The sequence below is a fragment of the Trichomycterus rosablanca genome, chromosome 14 (assembly GCF_030014385.1).
Source record: "Trichomycterus rosablanca isolate fTriRos1 chromosome 14, fTriRos1.hap1, whole genome shotgun sequence".
Classification (NCBI taxonomy): domain Eukaryota; kingdom Metazoa; phylum Chordata; class Actinopteri; order Siluriformes; family Trichomycteridae; genus Trichomycterus; species Trichomycterus rosablanca.
In genome coordinates, this window is record NC_086001.1 from 19023015 (window position 1) to 19048046 (window position 25032).

Here is a 25032-nt window from a genome sequence, read left to right on the forward strand (position 1 = left end):
AATACTATTGTGGTAATTCAGGTGTTTTCTTATCATGGAGGTGACCAAGTGTTTCTTTATTGATGAATAAATGTATTTGTTAAACTGTAAATTCCATCCGAGTCCTCTGTGTGATGAGAGTTTGGTTTTGAATCTGATGTCCATGGTTGTTAAATGGGTCTAAACTCACGGTCCATGTATTTGTATGTAGGCTTGAGCTGGAGTGACAATAGAAAGTGGATGTAAAGGACTGGGTGGGTAATAATTCAAAATAGTTCTTCATCTAACCTGAAATTCTATTCATAAATCATAAGAGAATAAAAATAATAAATCATAAATAAAGAAGATTGGAGAGGAGAAGAAAACAGGAGAGGAAAAAACAGAAAAGAGTAAAAGTGAAATTCAGAGCTTTTAGTATTTAAAGTGTTACTATTAAATGTAATAAGAGCGACCAATACTGCTACTAGATCCCACCGTCACTCTGTTAATCACTCTGTTAATGTGCTGCTGGTGAAGAAAAGGTTGAATCCAGATGATTTGTTGTTGGTGTTTTGTACTAAATGCAGGTGAAAGAGGATCATCAGCAGCAGCTGAGTGGTGTGTGTGGTTCTCTGTGTGTTTTGTCTCTGTTTCAGGATCTTTTATTTGAAAAGCTGCGTGTAGAACAGAGAAAGTAAAAGACGACACACAGCGGAGTGAAAGGCTGAACGACGGACGTCTATAAGCAGCTTGTTTACAGCGTCTCTCGCCTACAGCCACACCACCCTGAGAACACCTGATCTCGGAAGCTAAGCAGGGTCAGGCCTGGTTAGTACTTGGATGGGAGACCGCCTCGGAATACCAGGTGCTGGAAGCTTTTATCCACACACACCCACCTTCACTCCAAACCTCCTGTTACTCACTGACCCAGCGGCTTTTTCTTCATCAAGCAACACAATGAGACAAAGAGTCCCAAGTGTTTTTGTAAACCTGCAATGACAACTGTTTTTGGTATGCAGGAAAGAAAAGGCAGAATGCGGGTGAAAAAGTGTTATTTGGCAACCCAGCACTGTGTAAATATTAGACAGAACACATGATGGGTTATTTTAACTTGTTGGGTTGTGCAGTTTAACCATTGTGCTGAGCTGTGAGGTTCTTTTTAACCATGGATCAACTATGTAACTTTACTGCAGCTTGTATTTAAATGAAAGGTTTACATTGCTGTCTTCAGGATTTCCTCTTTAGTGATATTTAATGTTAATAGCTGTTCTGATCTAAAAGATGCTGCTGCCTTTAACCTTTAAAACTGAGAAGTGATTTGTAAGATAATTAAAATAAGTGAAATGTTTATTTTGTACTTTGGTTTTATATTATTTGTACAAACATTTCTTTTATACAACTTTAAACCTGTAATAAAAGATGAACATTTTAAATGTGTCTTTATTTGCTTTAACTAAGCTAAAGTTTTTAACAGGGACAAAAATGACAGTTGGTGTAGCAGGGCTGAACACGTAAGTAAAATGTTTTTATAAAGCTATAAAACTACTTCCACTGACCAAAGTACACAGATCTCACACAGCCCAGGTCAATAGGACCTGCTAGTTAGAGAAGGCTCACTTGTTTGCAGTGGCGGCTGGTGCTAAAACATTTGAGGGGGGCGCAAACAAAACAACAAATTAAAAACAAAACAATAAAAAAACAAGCCTTTAAAAGTAGCACTATTTGAACATGAATTTTGCCCTCCTTTCCTTCTGTCTTGCAAATTTCTCAATGACATTATGGTTAAAGTCAGTAATCTCAGTCACTAGTCTCTTCTCCATTGACAACATGGCCGATGCATTCAGCCTGTCCTGGGTCATAGAGTTTCTCAGAAAGGTTTTAATTCTTTTCAAGGTTGAGAAGCACCTTTCAGCTTCTGCTGTGGTCATGGGTGTGGTGATGAGGATCTTCAGGAGAGTGACAGTCTCTGAAAATACTTCTTCAAGATTATTTTCCATAAACATCTGGAATAGACCCACAGCACCACAACAGGCTTTGAACTCTTCCTTGCTGTAGATAAGACTAAGCTCTGTCTTCAGCTTACCTTGATTGAGCACTGGATAGGCTTTTAAGGTGTTGCTCAGTGCATCTTCAGGAAATGCTGTCTTGTATTGTTTAAACCTGTCCCCCTGCAAGAGTGTGGCACTAACAAGGTGGTTTGTGAAGGAAAAGCGCTCACTGGTGTGTCCCAGTATGATATCACAGACCTAGAGAAGGATAAACATGAAAATTATGAAGTGATCATAATTTATTTATTTCACATCTAAATAGTTATTTTTCTATCACTGTTGAAATTTAGTCATAGATCAAGTCATAGAAATGAGTTTGCTGCCATTTTCAAGCATTTTTGGAACAGAATTTTTGTGGAACAGGTTTATAGAAAATTCAGGAACCAAATGTTATGAGAATTTGTTTTATTCCATATTACCCATATATTGCAGTACAGCAAGAATAATAACATATATTGCTGACAAGCATTACACCAACATACACTGATCATTCATGCATAGCATAGAAACAGCTCTAAACAAATCTAATTGGACTGTGACTTCCACAACTCACCTCTGCAGCAATCATTTCATGGTCTTCTACACTCAGTGTCCGACGCTTCTTTACTGGCTGACCGCTACCTTCACTGCTTTGTTTAACCATGGAATGGAGAGAATTTCTGCAAAGGAAAAAAATTACAATAACAATAATAATAACAATAATACTAATAAACAAAAGAGGAAAATGCACAACTATTACCTGATCTTTTGAATGTCCTGCTGGAACTGCTGAATGCTCTCCTTGATATAAACTGAATCTATGACCTTCTTCTGGAGTTTGGAATAGAGGAGGTCCACATGAGGCATGACATGGTGGAAAAGCTGCAGAAAGAACTTAAAATCCTGATCCTCCAGTAGCATGGCAAACGCACCTGCCTCTCTGACAGTAATGGGGTCAAAGTCACCAGAGTCTCGTATGCTTTCAAAACAGCGAATGAGGTCCTCTCTGTGTTCAAACACAGTATTGATGGTACGGCTGTGAAAGTTCCATCTGATGTTGCTGGATGCTGGTAGTCTGTGCGCCACAACTCTATCAAGAATACTTGTGCGCTTGGGTGATCTGGAAAAAAAGCTGGCAAATACACCAAGGTTAGAAAAAAAAATTCTCACTTTGGTTATGTGAGAAGTAGCCTGCTGCATTATCAGATTGAGCTGATGTGCGTAGCAGTGGATGTAGTGTGCATTTGGGTACATGTCTTGTATCTTCTTCTGAACACCTGCAGTGGCACCCCTCATCACGCTGGCTCCATCATATGCCTGGCAGATGAGCTTACCCTTTTGATCCTCAGGAAGGATAGTTGCAAGACGTTCTTTTAGGGCTGTAGCAATGGAATCAGCAGTGGCCGACTGCAAAGGGACGAACTCAAAAAATCTTTCCTGCACATTGTTTTTAGCATCAATATAGCGTAGTACAAGAACAAGCTGGCACTGCGTGGCAATATCCATTGTCTCATCTGCCTGGATTGAAAGAAAATCGCTTCCCTGGTCTTCTTTGATTATATGTTCCTTCAGAACAGACAACATACAGTCCAGTAGCTCATTCTGCACAGTTTATGAAGTTCCCTTAAACACAGTGGCATTCTCAATGTGCTCTTTTAGCACTCCATCAAGAGAAGCAACAAAATCCACCAACCCTCGAAAAATTCCGGGATTATCTGAGCTCTTACTTTCATCATGGCCACGCAAGGCCAGCTCAAAGGCTCCACAAAATTTCACACAGTCTATTAATCTAGACAGGATGTGCTGATTTTTTGTCACCTCTTCATTGTGCCTTCTAACAGCAATCCTGTAACCTCCTGTAATCCTGTAACCTTCATCTTACAACTAACTTCATCTGCAACTAACTGTTTAACGTGAACCAAGCTGATGAACCGCAGCTGATTGATCAGTTAATGAGTGGACTCGGGGATTGTCCAATCACACGGCGTTTAAAAAAAATAAGCCAATAGTGACACACTTCTAATAAGAGTGGGTGTATACGGGGCGCAGAGAGCTGCGCCCTGTGGAAAATTGAAAACAACCATTTAAAGAGCAGCCTCAGACCACGTGCTTGCCAAAAGTTTATGCACGTACATAGACACTCGTTAGACCGGCGCCCCGCGCATGGGACGTGTGCACGATGTAAACAATTAAATACAAATATTTATTTATTTAAAAATGCTATCATGACCATTAGATAAACAGTTAATTAGACAATTAGACAAACAGACTAATTAATTTCATAATTATTTTGCAGTATGTAATTTACTTATTTTAACATCTTAATAATTTGAAGGGGGGCGGTGCCCCTGCACCCCGTATTGGCCAGCCGCCACTGCATTTAGGGATGTGTAATGTGTCATTTTAGGACAGCCTATCTTATAAAACTTTTTTAAACTGTATAACCACTGAAGTTGGCATTAATTGTAAATTCTATAGACCAGCCTTCTATTCATCACTAACAAACACCAAACAACATCATACTGCAAATCTCATAACTCAACACAAGTCAAGGTAGTAGTTTAAAAGTGACAGTAAGTCTGTGTCTGTTTCTGTTGTTTATTCTGAATTGTGTTTGTTTGTAAACTGTGAATTAGTTCTTAATCTGGTCGTGATGTTAGTGAATTAAACCTACATCTCTCTGATGGTCTGACCGATGAGCTGTCTGTTCTAACATGCTGCTTAAGCCTGGCTAGCTCAGTCGGTAGAGCATGAGACTCTTAATCTCAGGGTCGTGGGTTCGAGCCCCACGTTGGGCGAGTATCTTCATTTAACATCTACGGAAACCAAAAGGACGTTCTTCCACTTTGGACAACCGGTCTCCAGTGACTTATCAGGTGGATATTTGTGCTTGTAGGACTGTTGTTTACTGGATGTTTTCAGTTACTTATTTCCACTATTCTGTGGAGCTACACATTGTTGTTGTGTCTCATATCCGTTTCATCAACAGGCAGGTTGTGCAATAAAAGGCACTCGTCCCTGGGTGGGCTCGAACCACCAACCTTTTGGTTAACAGCCAAACGTGCTAACCGATTGCGCCACAGAGACACACGCAAAGATGTTTCATTGGACAGTACACATGAGTCACATGACTTGCTAACTTTTACAGAAGGGCAATTAAGTTTGGTAAATTGAAATAATGGCATGTTTCTGACCTGAATGAGAGGTACAGGACCTTATGGAGGAGGATGGCGCTACACCCTGCGTTAAAAGGATCAAATCATTTCTTGGCATGGTGTTTTATTACCAGCATTTCATACCCAACTGTTCCTCTATCGCAAAACCCCTGTTTGCACTTACTGCTGGGCAGAAAAGAAGAGGGAAAGTGGCTAAAGACAGGAAGTCTCAGGGCGTGTACAGAAAACTTACCCCTACAGATTGGACAGACGAATGTCAGCTCGCTTTTAACCAGCTGAAGACTACGTATGCTGCTGGAATGTGTTGTGCTTGCACATCCTGATTTTGATGAACCATTTATCTTGTCAGTTGATGCATCCTTGGATGGTCTTGGGGCTGTGCTTTCTCAAGTGCCCAAGGGAGAATCCAAAGCAAGACCTGTAGCTTTTGCAAGCAAGACTCTCAGTGCATCACAGCGAAAGTACCCAGCTCACAGACTTGAGTTTATGGCCTTGAAATGGAGCGTCTGTGAGAAGTTCAGCCACTGGTTGAAGGGCCATAGTTTTACAGTCTGGACAGATAATAATCCACGTACTTACCTCATGACAAAGCCAAAGCTTGATGCATGTGAGTTGCGCTGGGTTTCGAAGCTTGCATCTTTCTCCTTTGATCTTAAACATCTACCTGGGAAAGTGAATCGTGAAGCGTGGAAAGCGAGCCGGGGTCCGTGCTAGGCTAAAAGCTAACCCAAGCCGGCCGGCTCTACCATCGTTATTCCTCGCAAATGCATGCTCTCTGGAGAATAAACTGGACTGTATCAGACTTCAGCGAACGACCCAATGTGAGTACAGAGACTGTTGTGTTTTAATTTTCACTGAAACATGGCTTAGCGACAACATTCCAGACAGTGCCATTCAGCTAGACGGGCTAGCATCGTATCGCGCCGATAGAAATGCAGCTCAGTCCGGTAAAACACGAGGAGGAGGCATTTGTGTTTACATTAACACCGAATGGTGCAAGGACTCTGTGCTTGTTGTGGCGTACTGTTCTCCGATGGTGGAATTTGCTATTGTTAGATGCAGACCTTTTTATTTACCACGGGAATTCACCAGCGTGCTTATTGTCGCGGTGTATCTCCCACCCAGCGCGAACGCGAAGTTAGCACTAAGCGAACTCTACAGAGCCATCAGCGAACTGCAGAACATTCATCCAGACGGACTGTTTATTATCGCTGGGGATTTTAATCATGCAAATCTCAAGTCTGTTCTCCCTAAATTCCATCGGCATGTGGACTTTGCTACGAGAGGAGCGAACACGCTGGATAATGTTTACACTAACATTGCCGGTGCGTACCGGGCGGAGCCCCGCCCCCACCTCGGATACTCAGACCACATCTCTGTAATGCTAATTCCAGCATACAGAGCACTCGTCAGGCGCTCCAGACCTGTACAGAAACAGGTGAAAACCTGGCCAGAAGGATCCATCTCTGCTCTTCAGGACTGTTTTGAGTGCACTGACTGGGACATGTTTAGGGAGGCTGCAACATACGGCGATTACACTGATCTAGAGGAGTACACGACTTCAGTGACCTGCTACATCAGCAAATGCATTGAGGACGTCACTACCACTAGAACCATCACTTCCAGACCCAACCAGAAGCCGTGGATGACTCCAGAGGTGCGTGCACTGCTGAGGGCCCGAGACTCCGCTTTTAAAGCAGGTGACCAGCCGCCTCTGAGAACAGCGAGAGCCAGACTGTCCCGGGCGATCCGAGAAGCAAAGCGCGCACACGGCCAGAACATCCACAGCCACTTCCAGAACAGCGGTGACACACGGCGCTTGTGGCAGGGCATCCAGGCCATCACCAACTACAGGACGACTCCACCCGTCTGTGACAGTGATGCCTCCCTTCCAGATGCGCTGAACGACTTCTACGCTCGGTTCGAGGCGCAGAACAACATGTTGGCGAGGAAGATGATCCCACCTTGTGACGACCAGGTGCTTCGTCTCTCCACAGCGGACGTGAGGAGAACTCTGCACAGAGTCAACCCACGGAAGGCTTCTGGACCAGACAACATTCCTGGCCGAGTGCTCAAGGGATGTGCAGACCAGCTGGCAGATGTATTCACTGACATCTTCAACATCTCCCTGAGCAGCGCCATCGTTCCAACGTGCCTCAAGACGACCACCATCGTACCCGTGCCAAAGAAGTCATCTGTGTCATGCTTTAACGACTATCGTCCTGTAGCACTCACGCCTATCATCATGAAGTGCTTCGAGAAACTAGTCATGAGGCATATTAAGACCCTACTGCCTCCCACCATGGACCCACTGCAGTTTGCGTACCGTCCTAACCGCTCAACGGACGACGCCATATCCACCACACTTCACCTGGCTTCTACACACCTGGACAGAAAGAATACTTACGTCAGGATGCTGTTCATAGACTTTAGCTCAGCATTCAACACCATCATTCCTCAGCATCTAATTGGAAAGCTGAGCACGCTGGGCCTGAACACCTCTCTCTGCAACTGGATCCTGGACTTCTTGACTGAGAGACCTCAGTCCGTCCGGATCGGTAAGAACACCTCCAGCACCACCACACTGAGCACCGGCGCTCCCCAAGGCTGTGTGCTCAGTCCACTGCTGTTTACTCTGCTTACGCACGACTGTACAGCAATGCACAGCTCGAATTCCATCGTTAAGTTTGCAGACGACACAACTGTGGTGGGACTCATCAGCAACAACGATGAGTCAGCGTACAGAGAGGAGATACAACATCTAACGGACTGGTGCCAAGTCAACAACCTGTCTCTGAATGTGGATAAAACCAAAGAGATGGTCATTGACTTTAGAAAGACACTAAGGGACCACTCCCCACTGCACATCGACGGCTCATCTGTTGAGATCGTCAAGAGCACCAAATTTCTCGGTGTTCATCTGGAAGAGAATCTCACCTGGACCCTTAACACCAGTTCCATCACCAAGAAAGCCCAGCAGCGTCTCTACTTTTTGAGAAGACTGAGGAAAGCTCATCTGCCACCCCCCATTCTCACCACGTTCTACAGAGGAACAATCGAGAGCATCCTGAGCGGCTGCATCACTGTCTGGTTCGGAAATTGTACTGCGTCGGACCGCAGGACTCTCCAGCGAATAGTGAGGACAGCTGAAAAGATCATCGGGGTCGCTCTTCCATCTCTCACGGACATTTTTAACACCCGCTGCATCCGCAAAGCTCTCAGCATTGTGGACGATCCAACCCATCCATCACATGGACTTTTTACTCTGCTCCCGTCTGGGAGACGATACCGCAGCATCCGGACTAACACAACCAGACTGTGTAACAGTTTTATCCCTCAAGCAATCAGACTCCTCAACTCAGTACTATAACAATTTCCTCCGGAAATTTTCTGCTGCCACACACTGATCTGTATTGACTGTTACTTGCATTTTTGACTATGTTACTTGTATTTTTGCACACCTCCTGGAAATGCACAATAATTTCTGCACCTTACTTGTATTTTGCACCATATCTACTTTTTAGGCACCTTATCTGCATTGCCAATTTTACGCTGCTAATGTACAACATGTCACTACCTCAGGAACCATTGTACCATCTATTCACCATCATGTACTAACACTTGTCTTTAGTCCTGTGTTCTAATTACTTGTTTAGATTAGGGATAATTAGGAATATCTTTTGTAGTTATTTATTATAGGATTTTTTGTATTATTGTTGTATTTGCACTGTTTTGTCTTGCACTTTTTGTACCGTGTTACACCGTGATCCTAGAGGAACGCTGTTTCGTTTTAATATGTACTTGTATGTAGCTGAAATGACAATAAAACCTCTCTGACTCTCTCTCTCTCTCTCTCTGACTCTGAATGTCGTGGCTGATGCTTTGAGTCGCGATCCCTTTGCTAAACCCATTGGGCAGAGGTTACTTGAAGAACCATACCCTACACCCATTCAGCAGTCCAATGGGGTAGAGGAGGATTCTGTGCAGGATGTTTTTAGAGCCAGCTGCCAGTCTCAAATGTTCAGATCAGCAAACCATACACCACCCAGAACTCAGTATAATGCAGCTGAGATCAGAGCTCTCTGCCAGACCCATTGTGATTGGGCTGATGCGGTGGAGGTCAGAGCAGTTAACTTAGCCCAGCATGTTCAACAACTGTCATGCAGCCAAGAAACAGTACCCATAATTTCTATGGAGGAGCTTAAATTAAGTCAAGAGCAGGATCCAGTCATCTCCAAAGTATTGCCATTTGTCATTGCTAAGAGGCGACCATCTAGACGAGACAGACAAGGTGCTGATTCTAAGGTCCTCAGGCTGTTCAAGCAATGGGACAAGCTGCATGTTAGTGATGGTGTTTTGTATACAGTGACAAAAGATTTTTCAACCAAGCAGAAACGATTCCAGTATGTGCTACCAAAGAGTCTTAAGGACAGAGCGGTGTCCGGCATCCATGATCTGGCAGGCCATCAGGGTCAAGACCGTACACTATCACTTGCAAGACAGCGCTTTTATTGGCCTGATATGGAGAAGGATATCAGAGAACATGTCAAGTGTTGTCAAAGGTGTGTATTTGGAAAGTCGCCTGAACCAGCTGCACGTGCGCCTTTGGAGAGTATCAAAACTTCTGCCCCAATGGAGTTAGTATGTATAGACTTTTGGTCAGCAGAAGATAGCAAACAGCGAACAGTGGATGTTCTTGTGGTTACTGACCACTTTACAAAACTAGCTCATGCATTCCCTTGTGCCAAAGGCAGGTCGCCAAGAAACTTTGGGATAACATATTCTGCATATATGGGTTTCCAGAGCAGATACATTCTTCTACATTTAGCTGCCGTTGAAAAATCCCACACAACAGCTTACCATCCTATGGGCAACGGGTGCACAGAGCGATTCAATCGCACATTAGGCAACATGCTTCATACTCTGCCCCTCAAGGCAAAAGATAAATGGCCACAACAAATTCAGACCCTCACCGTTGCCTATAACGCTACAGTTCATGAGACCACGGGATACGCACCCTTCTTCCTTATGTTTGGGCGTGTCCCTAGGCTGCCAGTGGACCTCATGTTCAAGCAAGTTTTGAATAGTCCTGAAGTTGCTGATTACAATTCGTATGCCAGGTCACTGGTTTCTGGTCTTAAGAGTGCTATGGAGATTGCTCAGAAGCATTCATCTGCTGAACAGCTACGTCAGGCCCAGCATTACAACAGGTGCATCAAGGGCACCTTTCTGTCTGTGGGGGATCGTGTGCTGGTAGCAAACAAGGGAGAACGAGGCAAGAGAAAGTTGGCAGACAAATGGGAGGATGGACTTTACACTGTTGTTAGTGCAGACCCTAAAATTCATGTCTACAAAATACAGAATGTAACAGGACGTACAAGAGTTGTTCACCGGAACCTGTTGATGGAGGTTAACTTCTTACCAGTTCCTGAGCTGTATGAGTATGAAGATGTTGATGAGTCTGACCAATCACTGCTTAGTACAGAATCTGGTCTAGAGGACTATGACAGTGAAGAAAAGATGGCTTCAGGTTCTGGAGTAGTAGCTCAGGACAATGTGTAGAGCCTGTCAGAATCTAGTGATGGAGAGGAGTCAGCACCTTCTTCACCTGAAGGTTCACTCAAGTCTAATATGACTGATTCAGAAAAGCCTGACCCTTGTTCTGAAAACACTGAATCTAGCTTAGCTTTACCAGATTCAGACATGCCGCACACACTACAGGATACTCCGTCTTTCACTGGCTCGCACACACCTGCTGAGGTTGATAGTCGTGTTAGAACACGTGCAGGGAGATTAGTCAAAACAGTGAATAGATTAATAGAATCAATGGTTCAGAGACAACTTCTGAGAGGTCCAAATACTCCATTTAGGAATAGTTCTTAAATATTTCTCGTTTTAAGATTTAACTCGTGAAGTTTTATTTTGTTTGCACTACGATGGTGTCTGTTTGACAAGTCTATGAGGACCAAGTATTGTGTGGCGTAATAAGGCGTCACATTGCTCTAAGAGAAATTAGAGGCCTGATCAACCTCTTTCTTTTCTAAACCTTGAATCTGAGGTAGCTTTTAAGTTGACTAGGTAAACTAGGTATTACCGTTCACTTGTTCCAGAATGTGTCAGTATAGCACACTAAGCCTCTTTATAACCATAGAAGTTCATCCGATCAGGATGTTGGTGAATTTTAGGAGGGGTGAATGTAACAGGGTTAAAAAATACTTTTGTTTTATTTAAAATTCCACCAAGTCCTGTAAGGTGTTTAGAATGTTATTTTTGTGTTCGGTATGTATATATGTTAAATGTTTGCATTGGGGAACCATTTATTTGATGTTTATGTTAATTGTGTACTGTCTCTTTAAGAGATACAGGTTTTTTGTTGTGACACTGCTGCAGCGCTCTCAGTCTGTGGGATGCAAACTGAGAGGAGGTATGCGTTCTAGCGGTTTTTCGTTAAAACTTTTAAATAACTACATAAAACAATTGATATAAAGTTATAAACAGTATAAATAGGGTAAAATTAGGTTATGAACATGTAGATATGTTGGGGTTTATACGTGAACCTTGTAAAAGACACTTTTTAAAGTTTTATTTAAAAATGTGTGTTTTTCTGCTCCACGGGGTTTCCCCATGTGCGTTTCTGTTAGGAGGGGCTGATGTCCTGATTGTGTACATGGGAGAGTTTTGTTTGTACTTGAACTACACATTTCTGCAAGGTGTCCAGCGCCTTACTGATCATATTTATCTGTTTATACAGAGCACCGGCCAAATAAAAGACATTAGCCAGCAGTGGTCGTGGTCGTGGTCCTTCTTTAAGCACCGCAGAACTCAACGAACACAACGCAGAGTAGACTTATAGTGGTGGATGTGCAGCAAAGAACAGTGTTAAGAACATTGAACTTGAGACACCCGCTACATGTGCTGCAATTAGTCCAAGTCTAATGTACACTACTATATTTAGTAGATTAAATATTCAAATGTCTGTAAACTTTTCTTAGCAGAGGTAAGATCCACGAATGTTATACTTTCCATTAACTTTAAAGAAACCTTTATTTTTCTTACATGTACTTGATCCTTTATTTAGCTGTTTAGACAAGTATGAGGTTTCCTAGTTGCACTAATGGAGAATAAATGCATATGGTCATATGTACAATTCAGCTTGGCCACTGCAGAAACTGCTGCATGTGTGTTTCTCAATCAACAACGTATGAATGGTGTGGGGTGTGGGGTGTGGGGTGTGGGGTGTGGGGTGTCCCCCCCCCCCCTTTTTCCCTCCCCACTTTTTCCCTCCCCACTTTTATTTCATCCTTCTCCAAAGGTAGGTCACGTCTGCCTGTCTGTATGAACTGGTGAGCCCTGCGACTCGCCCAGTGTAGTTATGTCCTAAGTGCGAGTTAATAAAGAGGTTAAAAAAACCAGTAATAATTCTACCTTCCAGCGTACTGGATATAATACTAACTACTTTTTTCATGTTGTGAGCATTTGGTGTGAAAGTTCGACGAGGTCAGAATCCGAACTGGGAAATTGCAGCTCGGGTGAAAATCGCTGCTTAATGCAGATGTCAAAAAGACGTGTATGCGTATGTGTTCAATATGTAGAACGCGGTGATGATGATGAGACCAATGTAAGATCAAGTTAAATGGAACGCGATGCATTTAAGATGTTCCGACCTTTTCCAGACGTCTCTGAGACGTATATGTGCTATCAGGGATTACACCATGGAACCACACAGTGAGGGCTTAAAGATGAATCCTCTTGTGCTTATAGACTAGTTGGTTTGTAGTGTTATTTTTAAGCTTCTACTGGTGTGAATATGTGAGTTGGAAAACAAAACATGACATTAGAGAAACTGCTTAGAAGAACGTCTAGGACTGACTGTAGTCCTCTCTAAAGCTACCTGAGCAGTGTTGGGGTAGTTACTCAAAAAAGTAATCCATTACTCATTACTTATTACTTAACTAAAATTGTAATGGGATTACTTTACTCATTACATCCTGGAAAATGTAATCTCGTTCCTCATTACTTTACTTTCACCTTACATTCTAAACCCAAACAAATACTGTATACTGGAATCACATCTACAAACAAATTCCATTTATTTACTTTATTTATTTAGTTTCAGAAAAATCCTCTCTTGTGCAGAGATGTGCCTGTGTTTGTTTCTGCTTTAAAACATACACGCCATGAACCAATCAGATTTAACATCATTAAACAAGTTTATTCCTTAATTATTTGTCCTTATACTAGAGGAGCGACTCGGTTCCTTTAGTTCGTTTCAAAAAGTCGTTCAATAGAATCGGTTCGTTCAGGAACGACTCATCCCTCATCACAGTAACTGTAATGTCATTACAAATATGTAACTGTAACGCGTTACATGACTTCGTTACAGATAAAAAGTAATCACGTGACTGTACCGCGTTCCCCCCAACACTGTAGCTGAGAGATACAGGGCTAATGGAGATGTTTTACTGCTAAGCTGCTGTTCAACTCCAGTCCAGTTGGTGACGCTGGTGCGTCTTAAGTTGTTCTGCCAACCGCCATTAAACATCATAAGAAGAACAAGAAGCTGCTGTGTTTGTACTGTAGAGCCTCATCTGTAAGTAAAATATGTATTTAATTATAACCCTTATATTTAATTATAACCACATTCTAATTAATAATAAAACTAGAGTTCATAATAAAACATCACTGTGAGGATTTGAGGAGCTTTAACTCCAGTTTTATTTAAACACACAAACTATTAGCTGCTCCGCTAACTGTTAGCATCACACATGATTCAGAAATGATGAACCGATTCATTGAACCGATGAATCAGTGGATTGTAACGGATTCAGAGTTTATTCATTATTAAATCTAACATTTTGATATAAACGCGTCACATTTTCAGCTTTGTTTACAGTTTGTAATGTTTGATAGAAACAGCGAGTTCTTGTAGCTTTGTTTACAGGTTGTTTTACAGGTTTATAGTAAAAGTTAAAAGTATTAGTACAGCACTGTTATTGGGAGTGGATGAGAAACTAGATGTAAAGAACATCAGACTTAATCATTTCACTTTGGGCCACAAAACCACTTCCACCAAACTCAAAGGGTTGTTTCCCAGACAGGGATTAAGGCTTATAGTCCAGGACTACATTTAGCTTTAAATAGAGAATCTCCATTCAAAATTATGTGTAGTCTAGGACTAGGCTTAATCCCTGTCTGTGAAACCAACCCAAAAAGTTCTATTAGAAGTCTTTTCTGTCTGATGCTGCTCAGTCCCACAATAGTTTCAACATTTTCACTCTGTTTACAGCCTCACAGCATTAAAAATAAACTGTTAAAGAGTCTGAAAGAATTTTCCTGAATTTCTCTTTAATAGGGAATAAAGTACATTTGTCTATCTGTCCGTCTGCCTGTCAGATCTTTTAATAATGCAGTCAGCAGAAGAGGGACACGTCACCCCCATAGATCTACAAAATGAAGGATTCCAAGAGAAACTAATAAAAAAGGAGGAGGAAGAAGATGGAAGTTACTTCTGTAAGTAAATGTGGAGCAATTTGCCATGTTAGTACAGTACAGTGTGGTTAGTATAGTAGAAATAATAAGAAAATGTGGATAGTGGGAATAGAACCTGTACTGTACCGTACTGTCCTGTGTAGAAGTGCTGATACTTCCAGTCTGGATTAAATCTAAGTAGTATTTATTTGTGGTAACTAAACCCACAACCTTCAGTTTCCTCCAGTTGTTGAGTTTCTTCTTCACATGTTGATGAATTTCAGGTGAAGGATCTTTAATCCCTGTGGAACACGTCACCTCTGAGGAACACCTCACCCCAGAGGACCAACAGTGTGGAGGTTTCCAGATGAAGCCTGTGAAGAAGGAAGAACCTGAAGATAAAGATGAACTCAGTAAGATATTTTTTATCTTGAGTAAAATAAGATTTGGATTGAATAGAATCAGAGGAACCTGGGATGAAGCATCATACAGTGAAAGCTTGTATTGTGCTCATGCAGATCAGTGTGAGCAGGAAATGATGAATGCAGGATGAATCACGTTACAGGACTTTAGCATCAGATCTCAGTTTAACAATTACTAACAGTATTTATTATTTATAATGTTATAAATGTATTTTATTATTTATAATGTTAATAATAATAAATGTATTTGATTATTTATACTGTTATAAATGTGTTTTATTATTTATAATGTTATAAATGTATTTGATTATAATGCTATAAATGTATTTGATCATTTATAATGTTATAAATGTATTTGATTATTTATAATGTTATAAATGTATTTGATTATTTATAATGTTATAAATGTATTTATTATTTTTAATGTTATAAATGTATTTGATTATTTATAATGTTATAAATGTATTTATTATTTTTAATGTTATAAATGTATTTGATTATTTATAATGTTATAAATGTATTTGATTAATTATAATGTTATAAATGTATTTGATTATTTATAATGTTATAAATGTATTTGATTATTTATAATGTTATAAATGTATTTGATTATTTATAATGTTATAAATGTATTTAATATTTTTAATGTTATAAATGTATTTGATTATTTATAATGTTATAAATGTATTTGATTATTTATAATGTTATAAATGTGTTTGATTATTTATAATGTTATAAATGTATTTGATTATTTTTAATGTTATAAATGTATTTGATTATTTATAATGTTATAAATGTATTTGATTATTTATAATGTTATAAATGTATTTGATTATTTATAATGTTATAAATGTATTTATTATTTATAATGGTATAAATGTAATTGATTATTTATAATGTTATAAATGTATTTAATATTTATAATGGTATAAATGTATTTATTATTTATAATGTTATAAATGTATTGATTATTTATAATGTTATAAATGTATTTGATTATTTATAATGTTATAAATGTATTTATTATTTTTAATGTTATAAATGTATTTGATTATTTATAATGTTTTAAATGTATTTATTATTTTTAATGTTATAAATGTATTTGATTATTTATAATGTTATAAATATATTTGATTATTTATAATGTTATAAATGTATTTGATTATTTATAATGTTATAAATGTATTTATTATTTATAATGTTATAAATGTATTTATTATTTATAATGTTATAAATGTATTTGATTATTTATAATGTTTTAAATGTATTTATTATTTTTAATGTTATAAATGTATTTGATTATTTATAATGTTTTAAATGTATTTATTATTTATAATGTTATAAATGTATTTGATTATTTATAATGTTATAAATGTATTTGATTATTTATAATGTTATAAATGTATTTGATTATTTATAATGTTATAAATGTATTTATTATTTATAATGTTATAAATGTTTGATTATTTATAATGTTATAAATGTATTTGGTTATTTATAATGTTATAAATGTATTTGATTATTTATAATGTTATAAATGTATTTGATTATTTATAATGTTATAAATGTGTTTGATTATTTATAATGTTATAAATGTATTTGATTATTTATAATGTTATAAATGTATTTATTATTTATAATGGTATAAATGTAATTGATTATTTATAATGTTATAAATGTATTTGATTATTTATAATGTTATAAATGTATTTATTATTTATAATGGTATAAATGTAATTGATTATTTATAATGTTATAAATGTATTTGATTATTTATAATGTTATAAATGTATTTATTATTTATAATGTTATAAATGTATTTGATTATTTATAATGTTATAAATGTATTAGATTATTCATAATGTTATAAATGTATTTGATTATTTATACTGTTATAAATGTATTTTATTATTTATGTTATAAATGTATGTGATTATTTATAATGTTATAAATGTATTTGATTATTTATAATGTTATAAATGTATTTGATTATTTTCTGCTTCAGAACTGAACAAGGATTTCTGCTGCTCCTCGTGTCCACGTTCCTCTACAACCCAAAATCAGCTCCACAATCACATCAAGAGCTGCAACCATGATAAATATGAGACTCTGGTGAAGATTAAGACTGAACATGAGGATCTGACGCCCACCAGAAGCTCCAGTATTCAGCAAACGTCCTCTGGTACTGTCAGCATTAACACCTCTCTCAGTCCCACACAGGAAGAAGGAAACGTCTGCTCACAGTGTGGGAAGAGCTTCAGGTACCAGTGTCATCTCAAAATACACCAGCGCATTCACACTGGAGAGAAACCGTATCAGTGCTCACAGTGTGGGAAGAGCTTCAGTACCCGGGGTGCTCTAAAAATACACCAGCGCATTCACACTGGAGAGAAATTGTATCAGTGCTCACAGTGTGGCAAGAGCTTTAAGTTTCAGAGTGCTTTCAAAAGACACCAGCACATTCACACTGGAGAGAAACCATATCAGTGCTCACAGTGTGGGAAGAGTTTTAATCAACAGAGTGCTCTCAAAACACACCAGCGCATTCACACTGGAGTGAAACCATATCAGTGCTCACAGTGTGGGAAGAGCTTTAGGTGTCTGGGTGCTCTTAAAAAACACCAGCGCATTCACACTGGAGAGAAACCATATCAGTGCTCACAGTGTGGAAAAAGTTTTAATCAACAGACTTATCTCAAAATACACCAGCGCATTCACACTGGAGAGAAACCGTATCAGTGTTCACAGTGTGGAAAAAGTTTTAATCAACAGAGTCATCTCAAAAAACACCAGCGCATTCACACTGGAGAGAAACCGTATCAGTGCTCACAGTGTGAGAAGAGTTTTAACAGACAGGAATCTCTTAAAAAACACCAGCGCATTCACACTGGAGAGAAACCGTATCAGTGCTCACAGTGTGAGAAGAGTTTTAAGCAACCGGGTAATCTCAAAACACACCAGCGCATTCACAGAGGAGAGAAACCGTATCAGTGTTCACAGTGTGGAAAAAGTTTTAATGAACAGAGTTATCTCAAAAAACACCAGCACAGTCACATTTTACAGAAATGATGCTCACAGTGTTGAAGCTGCTTTGCTCATTTATCAGCACTTAGACACAAGTGTGACTCATCAGATTGTACCATACAAGCTAAAATATCAAAATATAAAATTGAGTGAGTTAGTGAGGGTTTGGGGGTAGCAATGATTGAATTATACTGTGTAATTAATAGCTAATAATTAATTACAGGCACCACTGACAGTTTTTATGGAATTTACCAGGAAATCCAGATTGATAACAGATCAGTTTGTTAGGTCGATTATTTCTCTCACTCAGGGAATCAAACTCACAGCATTATATTCTGAATCATTTAAATATTTATTAAACTCTAAAACAACACATAAAATTACATAATTATTAAGTTATTAACTTATTACATTAATAAGTAAATAGTAATAATAAAAGTATAAATCTTTAGGTTATTAAACTATTACTGGGAAATAATGTGATTATCTATAGTGGAGTGAATGGTGGGTAGAACCAGGAGGTTTAGAGCCTGATGTAAGTGAATGCTATCAGTTAATAGTGGAAGTGAATTGAAAATAAAAGGTATTGGATCGGCTAGCATATATCCTAGAAGTGCTGATGTTCTTGTTCATGCCCTTGTCGCATCTCGAATTGATTGTTGTAACTCTCTCCTTTTTGGTCTACCTCATATGGGAGCTAGAGCTTTTAGCTACTCTGCCCCACATCTCTGGAACTCTCTCCCTCCTGACATTCACACCATTGATTCATTCCCTAGTTTCAAAACATGCCTTAAAACATATTTCTTTAAACTTGCCTACCCTTAATCTGTGTAATTAATTATGTACTGATGTTTCGTATTGTAAGGTGTCAATAATAATAATTATTATTATTATTATATGTTGGCACAGATGTTACTTGTTTTTCACACATTATAGAGGTGGAAAGTAACAAATTACATTTAGTCGTGTTACTGTTATTGAGTAGTTTTTTTGTGTACTTGTACTTTTTAAAGTAGATTTTACAACGTGTAATTTTACTTTTACTTAAGTATGTTTTGTATTAAGATTTGTAATTCGCTACATTTTAAATAAAAAATGAATTGTGGGAATTAGAAAGTGTTTGGTTATTATTTTAAGTAGTGTTCACTTTTAATCTTGGTGATGCTGTGTGTGCGCAGGTTTAAAGGCATAACAACCTGTTTATTACTCCGCTGTTTGAGTAGCGCAGTGGGCAGAGCGTGTATTTTTATGCCCTAGATTTGAGTCCAGCTTAGGGCAAAACTAAAGCAACTGGGGTGGGCATTGCTCCCCCTGGATTTTCTCACTGCCCGCCTAAGCAACATAGCCAGAACCGCGGCTGCATATCAGTGTGTCAGTGTCACTAATCATTAAGCTCCACTTGGCTACAACTATTAAGATTCTGGAGTGTATATGTGGGAATTTGTGCACGTCCGGATGTGACAAATATGCCCAGGTTTTATCCCAAGCTAATTGAGGTCAGGGCTCTGTGACACTGCAGTTTCTTTCAATCAACCTTTCTTCATGTAAAACAGGAAAGGGCCTTCCCTAAACTGTTGCGCTTTATTTAAATCGTTGATTTACTACACCTGGGAGAGTCCTGATACTTACAGTACAGGTACTGTATGTTCGTGTGGTGTATTTTAAAAAGTGGTGCAACAGCGACATCTAGAGTTTACATGCGGTACCGCTTAGATATATACAGGACCACAACTCTGTTAATAACAGTGCTGCTGGGTCCTAGTGCCCTATAGGTCACCTAATCACAACCACCGATAAAATAAAAACATTAGTTTAGCATTACGTGCAAAATGGAGAAAACTTTTAAAAACACAAATGAGGGGATAAAAAAGCGTGTGAGGAATACATGTGAGAAACAGCATGTCCACAATTTGCCAGTTCGTTCAGTCTGCCGCTTTGAGTACAGATCAGCGACTCGGTTACTTTAGTTCATTTTAAAGAGTCGTTCAATAGAATCGGTTCGTTCGGGAACGACGCATCCCTCATCACAGTAACTGTAATGTCATTACAAATATGTAACTGTAACGCGTTACATTACTTCGTTACAGATAAAAAGTAATCACGTGACTGTACCGCGTTCCCCCCAACACTGGAGCTGAGAGATACAGGGCTAATGGAGATGTTTTACTGCTAAGCTGCTGTTCAACTTCAGTCCAGTTGGTGGCGCTGGTGCGTCTTAAGTTGTTCTGCCAACCGCCATTAAACATCATAAGAAGAACAAGAAGCTGCTGTGTTTGTACTGTAGAGCCTCATCTGTAAGTAAAATATGTATTTAATTATAACCCTTATATTTAATTATAATCACATTCTAATTAATAATAAAACTAGAGTTCATAATAAAACATCACTGTGAGGATTTGAGGAGCTTTAACTCCAGTTTTATTTAAACACACAAACTATTAGCTGCTCCGCTAACTGTTAGCATCACACATGATTCAGTACTGATGAACCAATTCATTGAACCGATGAATCAGTCGATTGTAACGGATTCAGAGTTTATTCATTATTAAATCTCACATTTTCAAATAAACGCGTGACATTTTCAGCTTTGTTTACAGTTTTTAATGTTTGATAGAAACAGCGAGTTCTTGTAGCTTTGTTTACAGGTTGTTTTACAGGTTTATAGTAAAAGTTAAAAGTATTAGTACAGCACTGTTATTGGGAGTGGATGAGAAACTAGATGTAAAGAACATCAGACTTAATCATTTCACTTTGGGCCACAAAACCACTTCCACCAAACTCAAAGGGTTGTTTCCCAGACAGGGATTAAGGCTTATAGTCCAGGACTACATGTTGCTTTAAATAGAGAATCTCCATTCAAAATTCTGTGTAGTCTAGGACTAGGCTTAATCCCTGTCTGTGAAACCAACCCAAAAAGTTCTATTAGAAGTATTTTCTGTCTGATGCTGCTCAGTCCCACAATAGTTTCAATATTTTCACTCTGTTTACAGCCTCACAGCATTAAAAATAAACAGTTAAAACAGTCTGAAAGAGTATTCCTGGATTTCTCTTTAATAGGGAATAAAGTACATTTGTTTATCTGTCTGTCTGCCTGTCAGATCTTTTAATAATGCAGTCAGCAGAAGAGGGACACGTCACCCCCATAGATCTACAAAATGAAGGATTCCAAGAGAAACTAATAAAAAAGGAGGAGGAAGAAGATGGAAGTTACTTCTGTAAGTAAATGTGGAGCAATTTGCCATGTTAGTACAGTACAGTGTGGTTAGTATAGTAGAAATAATAAGAGAATGTGGATAGTGGGATTAGAACCTGTACTGTACCGTATTGTCCTGTGGAGAAGTGCTGATACTTCCAGTCTGGATTAAATCTAAGTAGTATTTATTTGTGGGAACTAAACCCACAACCTTCAGTTTCCTCCAGTTGTTGAGTTTCTTCTTCACATATTGATGAGTTTTAGGTGAAGGATCTTTAATCCCTGTGGAACACGTCACCTCTGAGGAACACCTCACCCCAGAGGACCAACAGTGTGGAGGTTTCCAGATGAAGCCTGTGAAGAAGGAAGAACCTGAAGATAAAGATGAACTCAGTAAGTAAAAATAACATTTATTATTGAATTTATTTGTGTCTATCACTAATACTAACACTAACAGCACCACTAAACCCTCACAGTCACACAAACGACTCTAATCTCTATTTACACAAATAAAGAAAACCGTCGAGCCCAACATGGGAGAATCTGTTCAGCCATGATAATAGAGACAGCAGCTGATCTGGTGTTAAGAACCACACAAACTACAATAATAATAATAATAGTAATAAGTTTAACTTATATAGCGTCTTTCACCAAACTCAAGGTCGATGTACAATGACAAAACAAACATAACAAAAGGGATCGATTAGACATAGAATTCAAGAAGAAAAATGAAAGTATTGTGTATAGAGAAATTCACAGAGAGAAGTCTGTTTGTTTGTTTATTAGGATTTTAATGTCATGTTTTACACTTTGGTTACATTCATGACAGGAACGGTAGTTACTCATTACACAAGGTTTATCAGTTCACAAGTTTATATCAAGCACAGTCTTGGACAATTTAGTATCTTCAATTCACCTCACTTGCATGTCTTTGGACTGTGGGAGGAAACCGGAGCTCCCTGAGTAAACCCACGCAGACACGGGGAGAACATGCAAACTCCACACAGAAAGGACCCGGACCGCCACACCTGGGGTTTGAACCCAGGACCTTCTTGCTGTGAGGTGACAGTGCTACCCACTAAGCGACCGTGCCGCCCCACGGAGAGAAGAGATCCAGCAAAGAGTCGAGCAGAGAGTTCTAGAGTGCCTCCCATAGTGGACAACCTAAAGAAATTAATCATTTATGATGCATCATGGTACAGGACTTTATCATCAGATCTCAGTTTAACATTTACTAACAATCTTTATTATTTATAATGTTATAAATGTATTGATTATTTATAATGTTATAAATGTATTTGATTCTTTATAAGGTTATAAATTTATTTGATTATTTATAACGTTATGAATGTATTTGATTATTTATAATGTTATAAATGTATTTGATTATTTATAATGTTATAAATGTATTTGATTATTTATAATGTTATAAATGTATTTAATTATTTATAATGTTATAATGTATTTGATTATTTATAATGTTATAAATGTATTTAATTATTTATAATGTTATTATGTATTTGATTATTTATAATGTTATAAATGTTTGATTATTTTTAAGTTATAAATGTATTTTTATTATTTATAATGTTATAAATGTATTTGATTATTTATAATGTTATAAATGTTTTAGATTATTTATAATGTTATAAATGTTTTTGATTAATTATAATGTTATAAATGTTTGTTATTAATTATAATGTTATAAATGTATTTGATTATTTATAATGTTATAAATGTATTTGATTAATTATAATGTTATAAATGTTTGTTATTAATTATAATGTTATGTATTTGATTATTTATAATGTTATAAATGTATTTGATTGTTTATGTTATGAATGTATTTAATTATTTATAATGTTATAATGTTTTGTATTATTTATAATGTTATAAATGTATTTAATTATTTATAATGTTATAAATGTATTTGATTATTTATAATGTTATGAATGTATAGTATTATTCATAATGTTATAAATATATTTGATTATTTATAATGTTATAAATCTATTTAATTATTTATAATGTTATAAATGTATTTAATTATTTATAATGTTATAAATGTATTTGATTATTTATAATGTTATAAATGTATTTGATTATTTATAATGTTATAAATGTATTTTATTATTTATAATGTCATGAATGTATATTATTATTTATAATGTTATAAATGTATTTTATTATTTATAATGTTATAAATGTATTTGATTGTTTGTTATATATTTGATTATTTTTAATGTTATAAATGTATTTAATTATTTATAATGTTATAAATGTATTTGATTATTTATAATGTTATAAATGTATTTGATTATTTATAATGTCATGAATGTATATTATTATTTATTATGTTATAATTGTATTTGATTAATTATAATGTTATAAATGTATTTGATTGTTTATTTTATGAATGTATTTGATTATTTATAATGTTATAATGTATTTGATTATTTATAATGTTATAAATGTTTGATTATTTATAATGTTTTAAATGTATTTGATTATTTATAATGTTATAAATGTATTTGATTATTTATAATGTTATAAATGTTTTTGATTAATTATAATGTTATAAATGTTTGTTATTAATTATAATGTTATAAATGTTTTTGATTATTTATAATGTTATAAATGTTTTTGATTAATTATAATGTTATAAATGTATTTGATTGTTTATGTTATGAATGTATTTAATTATTTATAATGTTATAATGTTTTTGATTATTTATAATGTTATAAATGTATTTAATTATTTATAATGTTATAAATGTATTTGATTATTTATAATGTTATGAATGTATTTGATTATTTATAATGTTATAAATGTATTTAATTATTTATAATGTTATGAATGTATTTGATTATTTATAATGTTATAAATGTATTTGATTATATATAATGTTATAAATGTATTTGATTAATTATAATGTTGTGAATGTATTTTATTATTTATAATGTTATAAATGTATTTGATTATTTATAATGTTATAAATGTATTTGATTGTTTATGTTATAAATATATTTGATTATTTTTAATGTTATAAATGTATTTGATTATTTATAATGTTATAAATGTATTTATTGTTTATAATGTTATAAATGTATTTATTGTTTATAATGTTATAAATGTATTTGATTATTTATAATGTTATAAATGTATGTGATTATTTATAATGTTATAAATGTATTTATTATTTATAATGTTATAAATGTATTTATTATTTATAATGGTATAAATGTATTTGATTATTTATAATGTTATAAATGTATTTGAATATTTATAATGTTATAAATGTATTTGATTATTTATAATGTTATAAATGTATTTGATTATTTATAATGTTATAAATGTATTTGATTATTTATAATGTTATAAATGTATTTGATTATTTTCTGCTTCAGAACTGAACAAGGATTTCTTCTGCTCCTCGTGTCCACATTCCTCTACAATCCAAAATCAGCTCCACAATCACATCAAGAGCTGCAACCATGATAAATATGAGACTCTGGTGAAGATTAAGACTGAACATGAGGATCTGACGCCCACCAGAAGCTCCAGTAATCAGCAAACGTCCTCTGGTACTGTCAGCATTAACACCTCTCTCAGTCCCACACAGGAAGAAGGAAACGTCTGCTCACAGTGTGGGAAGAGCTTCAAGTTCCAGAGTGTGCTTAAAATACACCAGCGCATTCACACAGTAGAGAAACCGTATCAGTGCTCACAGTGTGGAAAGCATTTTAATAGACACAGTCATCTC

The 25032-nt window shown here is 36.6% G+C and overlaps 1 protein-coding gene, 2 non-coding genes and 1 pseudogene across 3 annotated transcripts; 3 read left to right on the forward strand and 1 right to left on the reverse strand.

Moving 5' to 3' along the window:
• The first annotated feature begins 726 nt into the window (after positions 1-726).
• Positions 727-835, forward strand: LOC134327229 (5S ribosomal RNA; annotated as a pseudogene).
• Positions 836-4710: 3875 nt separating this feature from the next.
• trnak-cuu (transfer RNA lysine (anticodon CUU)) lies at positions 4711-4783 on the forward strand. Its single transcript has one exon. It is a non-coding gene; the product is annotated as a tRNA-Lys (tRNA).
• A 215-nt stretch (positions 4784-4998) lies between these two features.
• trnan-guu (transfer RNA asparagine (anticodon GUU)) lies at positions 4999-5072 on the reverse strand. The gene has a single exon. It is a non-coding gene; the product is annotated as a tRNA-Asn (tRNA).
• Positions 5073-17289: 12217 nt separating this feature from the next.
• LOC134326554 (zinc finger protein 180-like) lies at positions 17290-18069 on the forward strand (the record flags this gene model as incomplete). Its single annotated transcript, XM_063008728.1, has 1 exon — positions 17290-18069. A coding segment is annotated over one exon (780 nt), but the record flags the coding sequence as incomplete, so codon positions are not given.
• Between the last annotated feature and the right edge of the window lie 6963 nt (positions 18070-25032).